The sequence below is a fragment of the Oratosquilla oratoria genome, chromosome 1 (assembly GCF_046742065.1).
Source record: "Oratosquilla oratoria isolate Oo_2021 chromosome 1, ASM4674206v1, whole genome shotgun sequence".
Taxonomy (NCBI): Eukaryota; Metazoa; Arthropoda; class Malacostraca; order Stomatopoda; family Squillidae; genus Oratosquilla; species Oratosquilla oratoria.
The window spans coordinates 117871370-117884554 of NC_134777.1; the positions used below are offsets into that span (position 1 = coordinate 117871370).

The following is a 13185-nucleotide window of genomic DNA, read 5'->3' on the forward strand; positions in this document are numbered from 1 at the left end:
CACCGTGCTCTATTTCTTCTCATGTCATCCTCCCTTGTCCACTACTCTGGTTTCGGTAGTGAAGGGGTGGGAGGGAGACAGTGACTGGGAGGAAAGGGAGGAAAGCGAGAGAGGGTAAGGAAGAGGGAAAGATGAGAGGGGAGAAAGGGAAGAAGAGAGGGGAGAAAGGGAAGAAGAGAGGGGAGGAGGGAGAGATGGGAGGAGGGAGAGATAGGAGGAGGGAGAGATGGGAGGAGGGAGAGATGGGAGGAGGGAGAGATGGGAGGAGGGAGAGACGGAAGGGAGATATGAGGGAAGGAGGAAATATGAGAGGAGGGGGAGAGGGGGGAATGGAGAGAAGGGAGAGATGAGAGGGGAGGAGGGAGAGGGGGGATAATGGAGAGAAGGGAGGAGGGAGTGTTGAGAGGAGGAGGAGAGGGGAGGAGGGGGAGAGGAGAGGAGGGGGAAAGGAGAGGAAGGGGAAAGGAGAGGAGGGGAGAGAAGGGGGAAAGGAGAGGAGGGGAGAGGGGAGAGGGGAGGAGGGGGAGAGGGGAGGAAGGGAAGGGGAGGAGGGGGAGGGAGAGATGGGAGGAAGGTGAAAAGGGAGGTGGGAGGAGGGAGACAGGGCGGGAAGGTGAAAGAGGAGGAAGGAGGGAAAGAGGGAAGGTGGGAGAGAGGAGGAAAAGTGAAAGGTGAGAGAGAGATAATATCTCTCCTTTCACATCCTGTTACACTCGCACTAATAAGGCCAATTTTTAGAATCGACAATGCTCTGGAAACTGGTCAGGCTACCACAGTGTCCCTCCCCTCAACCCTTTTCCTCATAGTTTTACTTTGGCAAAAGGTGCCCTGTTACCCCTTCTGATACACCTTTCAAAGACACAAGGATCCCAAGGGAGGTGCTCTTACTGACCCCAACACCAGGCCTACCTACAGAGTTTAGGATAAAGAGGTGGAATGGTAGAGGTCGTGAAAGAGTGACTGATGAATTGTAGCCAAAAATCAAGGGATAGTAGAGGTTAAAATGTGATTTAGAGTAGTCTCTAATCATGAGTGAATGTGACCGAACTGTACAGCTGTCACTTGCACCTCATCAAGTGACTGACAAATACTAAAACGAGTCAAACTTTTCACTTGTAATAAGATGCATTACAGCCAACTGGTAACCAATTGGTTTATGATTTCGCTCTCATCCAGAAAGTGAAAAATGAGCAATTTTTTCTCCCTCCACATTCACAACTCCAAACTTTTTTGTGTTCCTTCTGTAGACTTGGGCCTAAATCTAAGAAGTACTGAACTATGAATGTGTCGTGTAGGAGTGCAGATTTCTGATCCCAAAAGAAACACGGTTTTCCTTCTTTACTTACCTCAGGTTCTGCTCCCTGTAATACAGAGGCACTGCAATCTGATTCTGATCTGTTTGGATATAAACAAACAGATAAATACATACATAAAAGGAAAACTAAAATTAACAAACTGAATACTGGATGAAAAAACTGCATCCAGAATACTAGTTAATCAAAACTGGGTCAGTTATCAGTGTTCTTCCTGCTGACCAATGGAGGCTCTGACAGTGATGATGGTGATAGTGTGGACCAGTGTTTCTCAACCAGGGTTCCGCGGAACCAAGGTTCTGCAAAGGGTTATTGTAATAATGTAATATAGACATCATCCTATCTAACCTATTATTAAGATTAAAATACAATGAGAAAGATATGGTATGTGTTTTTTTTTTGCGCAGGGGTTACTTGAGACGTGCACTTTAAAGGTTACGCATAGGTACAAGGTTGAGAAATGCTGGTGTAGACCATAACTCTTATCTCGGGACAGCTGTGGTTGACAAATTGTTTGACAATTTTTTAACTGGTTGAGAACAATTCTAAAACATCTTTCTTCTTTTGTTGAGTCATGCACTTCTCTCCATTTCCCAGCAGTGATGGTTACCTGCCTCAACATATCAAGTACATAAGGTAATGGTGATGGCTTTGACTGCAACTGCAGATACATACACCCTGGTATATACTCCTCACTTCCACCTTTCCTCTTCAGTGAAGGTCACCAATAAATTGCTTTTCACATTAAGGTCAAATTCAAAATAACTTGGAAGATTATCACTGAATTTATTATTATCATTAATAAATCTGGGATGGGGGAGGAATAAGGAGTGGTTATGTATTTACCTAGTTGTATCTTACAGAAAGGGGAACTATGCTCGCGTGTCCCGTCTTTGTATCTCGCAGTGCTTAGTTTGCTTTTACATACATACATACACATACCAAAGGCTTTTTTCCCCCTTACACGGGAGGGTAGCTTTTAAATTCATGTATAGTTTTTGCACAGTTTGTTCCAGATATCTACCACACTGTGTGGATTTTTTTTTTCAGGTCTCTTCTATAACTATCCTTTTTGAGTTTCTTATCATGTCCCCTTGTATTTATCTTATCTCAATTCAGTAAGTCCTCTCTATCAAGGACTTCTGTGCCTTTCATGTTTCTGTATATGGTCAGCCGGTTACCTCTTCCTCTTCTTTGTTCCAAAGTCGGTAATTTCAATTTAGCCAGTCTCTCCTCATATGACTGGTTTGAAAGTGTTGGGGCCATTTTCATGGCTGCTCTCTGGATTCATTAAATTTTCTTTATATTCTTTTTAGAACTGGGTGATCAGTTTTGCAGCATACTCTAGTCTAAGCCTTATTAGTGGTATAATAACAATACTAAAGTGCTGTCTCGATTTCAGTAAATATAAATATAAATATATATATATATATATATATATACACACACACACATATGTATAGCCTATACAATAAAACCTTAGTTCTTGACCAAATCTGTTCAAGAAAACTGTTCCAGAACAGATTTGGTTGAAGAAAGAAACAAATTTACTGATCTGCTGGATACAGCTTTATCAAGGTGATATTTTCCCACAAAATTTTGAATTTTGGCTCATTTCCCATCTTTCTCTATTTGGGTAGGTAGAGAACCAATATTTTGGTCAACTACTGGAGCAGAAAGTTATCAATTATTTTGGTTGAAATCCAAATTGTTCAACTTCTGAGACATTCAAGAACAGTGTCTCCTGTTTATATGAATTGTATTTTTCTTTTCACGAACTTCAAACTTCAGTGATATAAAATTAGAGCATAATCTAGATTATCATAATCTCCTGAAAATGATAATGACGATGATATGGTTTAACATCGCACACTCCCCCCCCCCTTATTGGGAGGCTAGGATGGTGCCCCTCACAGAGGGCTTTGTAGCATGGAATTTAATGATCCATGCCCCTGGTTCAGCTTCACCGGTGGCAGGATTCAAACCACCCTCACCTCATCCCACGAGTAACGACGCCCTAACTCGCTCAGCCAGCGAGCTACTGAAAATGGATCTCACAAATACTTGTTGGGAATCCTTCTAATGTCTACTATGACTTTTAGATACATTTGTCTTACTTGGTTAATGGGGTCATGTCAATATGTTTGTCATCTTCCTTCTTCACCATCCCCACACTACTCTCCAATTCAAGCTCATCCTCTGATGATGAGTAACCTGCTGGCCTGAACATGGTGCAGGTGCTGTCCAAACAAAAAATATATACATGATAAAACCAACAGAGTGAAATCAATGTAGTAGTCAAACACTTTAAACAATAATATGGACATCCAGGTTCACAAGCTCTGTGGTATTATAACAATGTTAAAGTGCTGTCTCAATTTCAGTGAATATATATATATATATATGACATGGATGAAGGTATGGAATGTTATATGAACTTCTCTGCAGATGATGTGAAACTACTAAAGAGACTAAGTACAGAGGAAGATTGCAAATCATTACAAATCATTACAAGAAGACCTGGACAAAATCTGGAAATGGAGTCAGAAGAATGAAGTGAATTTCTACATCAAGAAATGTAGTATAATGGAATTTGGAAAAAGCAATAACAGAATATCGGGGCAATACAAAATTGTTACAAAGGAAATTAAAAAAGTCAACTTGAAACAGGACCTAGGAGTAACTATCACCAATGACATGGCACCAGACAAACATAACAACAAATTAGTCGGAGAAACTTTCAATTTATTAAGATCAATGAAAGTGAAATTATGGTAAAGAAAATATTTGTTACATGGATAAGACCAAAATTGGAGTAGGCTGCGACACTATGGACACCTAGCACTAAAAAAGAACAAAGAAATTAGAAAGAATTCAAAGAGCAATGACAAAGATGTCACCAACACTCTCCAAACTGACATACGAACAAAACTGGACAAATTCGAACTACCAACCCTGGAACAAGATAGAGCAAGAGGAGACCTGCTCATCTACAAAATTATGAAAGGGATGGAAGTCCGTGATAGAGATGACTAGTGGGATAGGAGAAAAACAAGAGGACATGAAAAGAAACTAAAAAAGAATAGTTACAGAAGAGATTTGAGAAAGAATAGCTTCCCACACAGAGTGATAGATATCTGGAACAAACTGAACAAGGAAACAGTGAGTGCAAAAAGTATACAAGAATTTAAGATCAAACTGGATGTTGAAAGATACAAAAGCAGGTCACTACAAGCATAGCTCTCTTCCCGTAAAATACAACAACGTAAATACACACAAATGTATAGTCTATACAACAGAACATTAGTTCCTGACCACAATCTGTTCAAGAAAACTGTTCCAGAACAGATTTGGTTGAAGAAAGAAACAAGTTTACTGATCTGCTGGATACAGCTTTATCAGGGTCATATTTTCCCACAAAATTTTGAATTTTGACCCATTTCCCATCTTTCTCTATTTGGGTAGGTAGAGAACCAATATTTTGGTCAACTACTGGAGCAGAAAGTTATCAATTATTTTGGTTGAAATCCAAATTGTTCAACTTCTGAGACATTCAAGAACAGTGTCTCCTGTTTATATGAATTGTAATTTTCTTTTTCCGAACTTCAAACTTCAGTGAAACAAAAATTAGAGCATAATCTAGATTCTCATAATATACTGAAAATGATAACGATGATATGGTTTAACGTTACACACTCCCCCCTATCAGGAGGCTAGGATGGTGCCCCTCACAGAGGGCTTTGTAGTGTGGAATCTAATGAACCATGCCCTTGGTTCAACTTCACCAGTGGCAGGGTTCAAACCGCTCTCACCTCGACCTTTGCCGCGAGTAACAACGCCCTAACTCACTCAGCCAGCGAGCTACTGAAAATGGATCTCACAAATACTTGTTGGGAATCCTTCTAATGTCTACTATGACTTTTAGATACATTTGCCTTACTTGGTTAATGGGGTCATGTCAATATGTTTGTCATCTTCCTTCTTCACCATCCCCACACTACTCTCCAATTCAAGCTCATCCTCTGATGATGAGTAACCTGCTGGCCTGAACATGGTGCAGGTGCTGTCCAAACAAAAAATACATACAGTAAAACCAATATTGGAAAACTGTCAAAGGATTCAAATATTTCAAACAATAATGACAGGGATGACCCGTCAACTAGGAGGAGCCATAAAAAGAGGGAGGGAGAGGTGGTGAATGGGAGTGGGGTGAGGGGGGATGAAATGTGTGGGAGTGGATTTATGGCTTTGACTTTGGCTACCTCTCTTGTAAGGGGGAAAAAGCCCTTGGTATATGTATGTAATAATGACATACAGATACACAAGCACTGTGGTTTTATAGTGACGTCAATTTGTTACATAAATTTCATTGAATAGGAACCTAGAACCATGTAGTAGTGAGCAACAGTTTTTGGGCTGTCCCAAAGATTATTCTATACATTGACCCACTTAATTACCATCCTGTGTCACTGACAAGTATTGTGATAAAGCTGTTGGAGAGTATAATTCGAGAAGTAATTGTTAAACACCTGTCCGATAACAACTTGATTAAAGATGTACAGCATGGGTTTAGGGAAAAGAGGATTTGTGTCACCAACATGCTGTGCTACTTGGACAACCTTATTAATGCTGTCAACAGTGGACAGAGTGGTGATGTCAATTATTTAGATTGTGAGAAAGCATTTTATAGAGTACCAAATGGAAGATTATTGGTCAAATTACAGGCAACAGGAATTGAAGGTAAATTGCTCCAGTGGATTAAGGGTTTCCTGTTAGGGAGAATGCATGAAGTATCAACCTGAGGCACATTATCAGGATGGTTACTAGTCATGACCGGTGTCCCCCAAGGTAGTGTGTTGGGACCTTGTCTCTTCCTGGTGTACATCAATGACCAGGTCAACAATCTGGAGTCCTCAGTAAGCCTATTTGTGGATTATGCAAAAATCTACAACATCTTTTCATCGCAAGAGGATGTCAAGGCACTGCAGAGGTATATCGAGCACCTGGATACATGACAAATGGCTGCTAACATTTAATACAGACAAATGCAAATCAATGCATATTGGCCACAGGAATCAGCAGGCAGACTTCCAACTTAGGGTTTTAGTACTAAATAAATCAACACAAGAGGACCTAGGAATATTGATCTCGTGTGACCTCAAGTCATCTGCTCACGTAGCAATGGTTGCTGCCGAGGCAAACAAGTCGCCTTGGGATCATAAAGAGAAACTTTACCATCCTCAACAGAGAAATCTTGATGTCACTATCTTTCTCTGGCCAGGCCAATGCTCGATTATGGGGTCCAAGCATGGTCTTCATACTTTGTGAAAGAAATTCAGACCCTAGAGAAGGGCCACCAAATTGGCACCAGAACTATCCAACCTGGAATATGAAGATAGGCGCCAGCTATTAGGAATCCAGACCCTTCAGGATAGGAGAACAAGGGGGGACTTAATACAAGTATATAAGTTGCTCCACAGCATTGACAATGTCCCCTTCAACAAGTTCTTTACCCTCAATACAAGGAACGTAAGGGGTCGCTCACTTAAGTTGTCTAACACACACTGGAGAACGAATTTGAAAGGTAACTGGTTTGCCATGAGAGTGGTAAATTTTTGGAATGCACTCCCAGAGAGTGTAGTGGCCGCACCCTCATAAGCCTCTTTTAAAACTTGTTACAACAGACATGTAAGATTGATCCAATAACCGGCCAACAAGTCCTAGAGGTGGGGATCACAAAAAGTTTACTTTTTATTACTTCACTATTTCTCAATTAACCGAAATGGTTTTCTGTGTTACAGTGTGGGGATGTTTCAATGTTACTGGCTATCAGAAGGAAGAGGAGGAGGAGGACAATGAGGAGGAAGAGAGGATGTTATTGGCCTTTGGGTCTCCATATGTGAAAAATTGGGAAGTAAATAGTTGATGCTGAAAGAAATCCCAGGCATAATGATTGCCCTTGGACTTAACTTCTGGATTATGACAATCCAGATGTTAAGTCTTAAGACTTTCCGAGGGCAGTCCCCAGCTTGGGTATTCTGGAGTTAAACAGGAATGTATGATTCGGGTGGTCCACAATACAGCAGGAGCTAGGCTAGGGTGGTCTAAGATCCAGCAGTATAACTAGGCTTAGAGGACCAATACATGGAATACAAGGGTTTAGGTACATTAAATGATTAAGTTGGGTTTAGTTGCAGATTGGACCTTGTTTGGGTACTTGAAAAAAAAACCTAGCGTGGCATAATACTATGAAAATTAGATTAAAAGTACTTGGAAATCATCTTACTTACATCTCTTTTTTCACGTCGTGATTTACAGATAACAGACTCACAATACCGTATTACGCTCTTCACGTTGGTATTGTCGTAATTTGTCGACTTGTCATCCTAAACAAAATAGGCAATATTGTTTTTCAAATAATTTCAAGGGCTATTGCATTAACTGAAAATATTGGATATCAAATAAGAATAGTTGTGGTAACTTAAAAGATAATAACTTGGAGAAAGGAATGCTAAAACTCAATTTCTATATTGTCGACATTTTGACTTTGAATTTAAAATGACAGTCGACTGTCAACAATTTCTGCACAAGAATTCGATAATCCGATTCCAATCCTGAGGCATATAGTGGCTATGAAGTTGGACTGGTAATGTAAATGTTTGTTTTTCAAGGCGTAAATAAAACAAATTTTTATTATTGTTTATTTCTGATGTTTCAATCATTACAAATATTACACTAAGAAAAAAATAAGAAGTGGCCCATGTATAATTTATAGTTACGATTTACAAGATATGGAGCAAAACAAATAAATAAAAATAATCAGATGAGGTATGTATGTGAAGAGTAAATATCAACATATGACAAGAAGTCTTGATATTCACCACATCTGCAATACCCGCCCCTCACCGGATAAATGATAATTTATCCTCATTGTATTTTGATCAAGATATGTTCCCTCTTAAATTATGTCTACCTGTATACGTACAAATGCATTCCTATTTAAATGTGATACAAACTTCTAGTTTTTTTCTTTTTGGGTTATTCTTTATTTTAAAATTTCGACAACAGATTTAAGTGTGAAATCCCATATTACAGATAACTTGTAATACAATACAAATTCAATAAAATTCGGTAGATTGCTAACCGAGAACTGACACTGGCACGAGAATGTACAACTTAGGAGTATAGGACATGAAAAAAAGGATAATCGGTTAAACACTGGTAGGGATTGTGGTAGTGCGTGGTTAGGCTATTTTATGACCCCCTAACTAGTCTGTTTAGTGTTGGGGACACTTGGCATTTTATTTGGCAACCTGTAGGGGCGGCGTCATCATGCGTATTCGAATTAATTCACTGTTGCACAGAATTTTCCCCTTCTCCATCAAAATCCTTCTGTGACTACAAATTCTATGTCCATTATGTTTCACTATTACAAAATTCCTTAGAGAACACTTCAGGACTAAACTGTAGGGACGGCATTATCATACGTAATGATCCGGTTACGCCACTCTTGATGACGCGAATCCTCCTTGAGTGTTTTCCCATTCCTTACTCTTGGAATTGGTTTCGTCCACCTAACCTCTTATATGTCGTCTCGTTCGAGTGCCCCTAAGAGGAAAAAATGTGCTGATGCGAGACCTTTTGTGGCCCCCCCCTTTCGGAAAGGGGGGGGGGGGTGACAGAAAAGGTCTAGATTGCAATGATTAATTTGTCAAACAAATGCAATGATTAATTTGTTAAACAAACATTTAATTCAGATATTCATGATATTTACATAGAAATTGTATGTATTTGAACGTGAAATCGCAATTTGAACGGTGTTTCGTACATCGATAGATCCGTCAATAAGGACGCGCGTGTATGAATTCCCTTCACGAGGATCATCGTCTCGAGGCAAACTCACAGCAGCAGCGGCAGTTTTAGCTCTAACTTGGTTCTTGACTTAGTATTGATATAGGGTGGACAGCAGAAATTATCTCTTACCTAGCAGCAGTCCTAAGGGTGCGCTGAGCGACATTTGGGAGCGTCCCTAGGTTGTGGTTATGGACAGCCGCTATAGTCAGCGCAACGGGAAATGACCGCTAAGGCGTGGCTAGGAGATATCCCGGTGTTGCCACACATGGGCATCCATGGCGAGAACGTGCGTGTGGATGTAATGTTTTCTGAATGGAGTGTGAGGGGGGCGGGGCCAGAGATTAGATGTAGCGGCAACGTGTTTCAGCACCCATTACCTTTCCACTCGGATTAACTCCGTTCTATGACGGTCAAAGACCACGAGTGCGCCGTTACCACCTCTTCTACGGCAACAGTGCTAGAACTTGCGAACAGTGGTGCATATTGTCCCACACTAGTGCTAACGTGTTGCCTAGTTCACGCCCTAACTCACGTTCTTCATCCCCAGGACCTCAGCTTAACATGTCGGGAAACTTGATGGGCAGTCTGTAGAAGTATCCCTTGCAACCGCATGACTGCCTCTCGTCATTAGTGCCACTATAGGTTGCAAGAACTATGAATTCCTTATAGATACCGGTTCTCAAGTCTCTCTCATTCCCTACCACCCAAGTTTAACTCCACTGCTCCGTTCCACGGTAGTACAACTTACTACTGCTTCCGGTACCCGTATTCGTACGTACGGCGAAGTCGACGTGGAACTTGGGATTCGACGTATCAGACGTTCTTTCCCATGGTCCTTCGTCGTTGCTGATGTCGTCCGCCCAATTCTTGGTACAGACTTTTTAACCTATAACTCACTAGTAGTTGATTGTAGAAATCGCCTCCTCTCTGATCCTTCCACTGCATGCATCATTCCCCTTAAGGCTTCTCCTCTCCCTATCTCTTCACACGCGGTACATTATGGGGATAGCGATTCAAGAGCTATTGCTCTTCTTTCCAAATTCCCCGTACTTACCGCGCCCCGACAAATGTCTGATCCTCCACCAGTAGAAACTACAACCTATCACCATATTGATACAGGTGATTCTTCCCCTATATCCTATAAAGTAAGGCCATTGACAGGTGAGAAGCTCAAAGCAGCAAAGGATGAGTTTCAATTTTTGCTTAATGCAGGGATCATACGACGCTCCAACTCACCTTGGGCGTCCCCACTTCATTTGGTTCCCAAGAAAGAACCACATTCCTGGAGACCTTGTGGAGATGACCGAGGTCTAAACAATGTAACTGTAAATGACAAATATCCCATACCACACTTGCGCTCTCTCACCATGTCACTTAAGAATAAGGTTATATTCACTAAGTTAGACTTACAACGTGCATATCTGCAGATTCCTGTAGCTGAACAAGATATTCCTAAGACTGCGATATGCACGCCATTTGGTTTATTTGCATTTTTGTACATGCCTTTTGGATTGAAAAATGCCGGAGCCACATTTCAACGCTTTATAGACACTCTCTTAGCTAACGTAAACAACACGTTTACGTACTTTGATGATGTACTGATTGCTAGTGAGACCCTTGAAGAACATATTTCAGATGTTCAAACTGTTCTTTCCATTTTGGCTCAGCATAACATGCGACTTTCTCTTGACAAATGTCAATTTTTCAAGTCAAACCTTACTTTTCTCGGTTACGAGATTAGCTCACAAGGGATTAAGCCACCTAAAGACCGTACCACGGCCATTTCCGATTTCCCTCTGCCTCAGACTTCACAGGCTTTGCGCCGTTTCATGGGTATGATAAAAAAAATTCGGCCCATGATTCCTAATTTTGCAACCGTAGCCTATTCCCTTACTGAGCTTCTTAAACAATATCCTTCTTCAAAGTGTCTCACTTGGACTGACGCAGCAAAGGACTCCTTCAATAATTTGAAGCAAGCCTTACTGGACTGTCCAACCTTAGCTTACCCTTCCCTAATACCGACAAACTACCAACTCGTGACTGACAGTTCAAGCCTAGCCGTTGGCGCCGCTCTCTATCAAGTTAAGACGGCGAGCCAACGCCCCTAGGTTTTTACTCGAAGAAACTCTCAGACACACAACGTACCTATTCCACCTACGACCGCGAGTTATTAGCTGCTTACCTCGCAGTTTTGCATTTCAGAACTCTCATTGATGGACATATAGTTACCCTATTTCTTGACCACAAACCCCTCGTAGCTGCCTTTTACTCTAAATCTCTTGCTAAAACTGACAGACAACAACGACAACTCTCTGTTCTTTCTGAATACGTTTCCTCAGTCGAGTACATCCGTGGCGACAACAATGTCGTCGCTGATTGCTTATCTCGCACGTCGTGCGCTGTTACACTCGACGCTTTTGACTTAAGTGGCATCGTTCAAAGTCAGACAACAGATGACGAACTGGAAAATTTCAAGTCTAGACTCTCTAAATTCACTTTACCCTCTGATTTGACACTCTGGTGTAATACCTCTACTAAGACTCCTCGACCTTTTGTTCCATTACCCTTACGTAATGACGTAGTCTCTTATTTGCATAACCTTTCTCATCCTGGTGTTCAGTCCACCTCTAAGTTGGTAAAACAACGTTACTTCTGGCCACACATTGACAGAGATGTAAAGACATTTGTAAGACAATGCCTTAGGTGTCAACAGTCTAAGACTACCCGTCACACTTCCTCTCCTGTTTCCCCTATATCTACTCCTACTGACCGCTTCCAGTCAGTACACATCGACATTTTGGTGTTCCACTTCATGTCATCACGGATAGAGATTCCCAGTTCGAGAGTGAACTTTTCTCTAAGCTTTCATCTATCATTGGTTTCCACCATATGCGTACTACTAGTTATCACCCAGTCGACAGAATTCGTAAGAGTTTGGAGGCTCCGTACTCTGGTCCTTATGACGTCATTCAACGTGAACCTAAATACTTCATCCTTAACCTACCTCAAGTCGAAACCTCAGTTTCCATTGATCGTTTGAAACCAGTTTCTCCTCGCCCTAAGACCCGTCTCCATGTAAGATTTTTACTACTACTAAAAACTTTCTTCACTGACGCCACTCTCTCAAGGGGGGAGTACTGTGGGAAGCCCTTCCTTACTTAAAATGGTGACGTCTGGCAACTGGGAGCCAGTGGAAGTACGGTAGCTTGCGGGGTATACAAATCCTGTCACCATACCTGACAGTTGTTCCCTAGATCTCTCTTGTTGGGTAACGGTAAGAATTAAGTATACTAGATTGTATCATATTATTATTCATGTTGTATATTATTAATGTTGTATCATATCATTAATGTTATAAATATAGATACTTATAATTGTAGAGTTTACCAAATACCCCAACTGACTTGCATCAGATAGATAAAAAGTTACCGTACCCTTATATACCTGAAGGGGAACGTAACATGTGGGGGCCCGTCCGGGATATTGAGAATTGTGCATACGTAGACTAGAGCTCCATTTAGTGTGACAAGTGTTGTGTTGTGCCAACAAATTGCCAGTGTTAATAGTGTCTATCGGTCGCACCGTAATCCCGTAGAAGTTATCTATCTTATGTGTTTAACTATTAGCTAGCTGTTAGTATATAATTACGTGTTCTCGAAATTCTGAGTTCAAAATGTTTGATATCGACCAATTTCTTGCTAACCCTTCAGGCAAAGCTCTATGGGATTTAAACAAGGAATGCGTGATCGGCATTGCCCGACGCCTCGGGTTAGGGGGTTACTCAAGCTTGAATAAAGGCCCTCTGAGGGAAATGGTCTTCAACCACCTCGTTAAGGAGGGAATGATCAGGGAGGATGATATACCCGCAACAGAGGAATCTGATAAAGAGCCAAATAACGTAGATCCGCAGATTGGCAGTGACAATGAACTTAGTTACATGGCTTCACAGATTGACAATATCAACGAGCCTAATAAAATTGCTCCAAATGGTGCTATTGCCAATAAGCCAAGTAACGAG

At 41.2% G+C, this 13185-nt stretch overlaps 1 protein-coding gene across 1 annotated transcript in view; it reads right to left on the reverse strand.

Annotated features, from left to right (window-relative positions):
* The window catches only part of Gasz (ankyrin repeat, SAM and basic leucine zipper domain-containing protein 1), a 36313-nt gene extending 28614 nt beyond the window's left edge, over nt 1-7699 (reverse strand). The window contains exons 1-4 of the mRNA XM_076185152.1: nt 7604-7699; nt 5254-5376; nt 3431-3553; nt 1347-1395 (exon numbers count right to left, since the gene is read on the reverse strand). Of these exons, the coding sequence (XP_076041267.1) occupies nt 1347-1395; nt 3431-3553; nt 5254-5366 (285 nt within the window). The 5' untranslated portion in view covers nt 5367-5376; nt 7604-7699. The remainder of the gene's footprint in view (nt 1-1346; nt 1396-3430; nt 3554-5253; nt 5377-7603) is intronic.
* Between the last annotated feature and the right edge of the window lie 5486 nt (nt 7700-13185).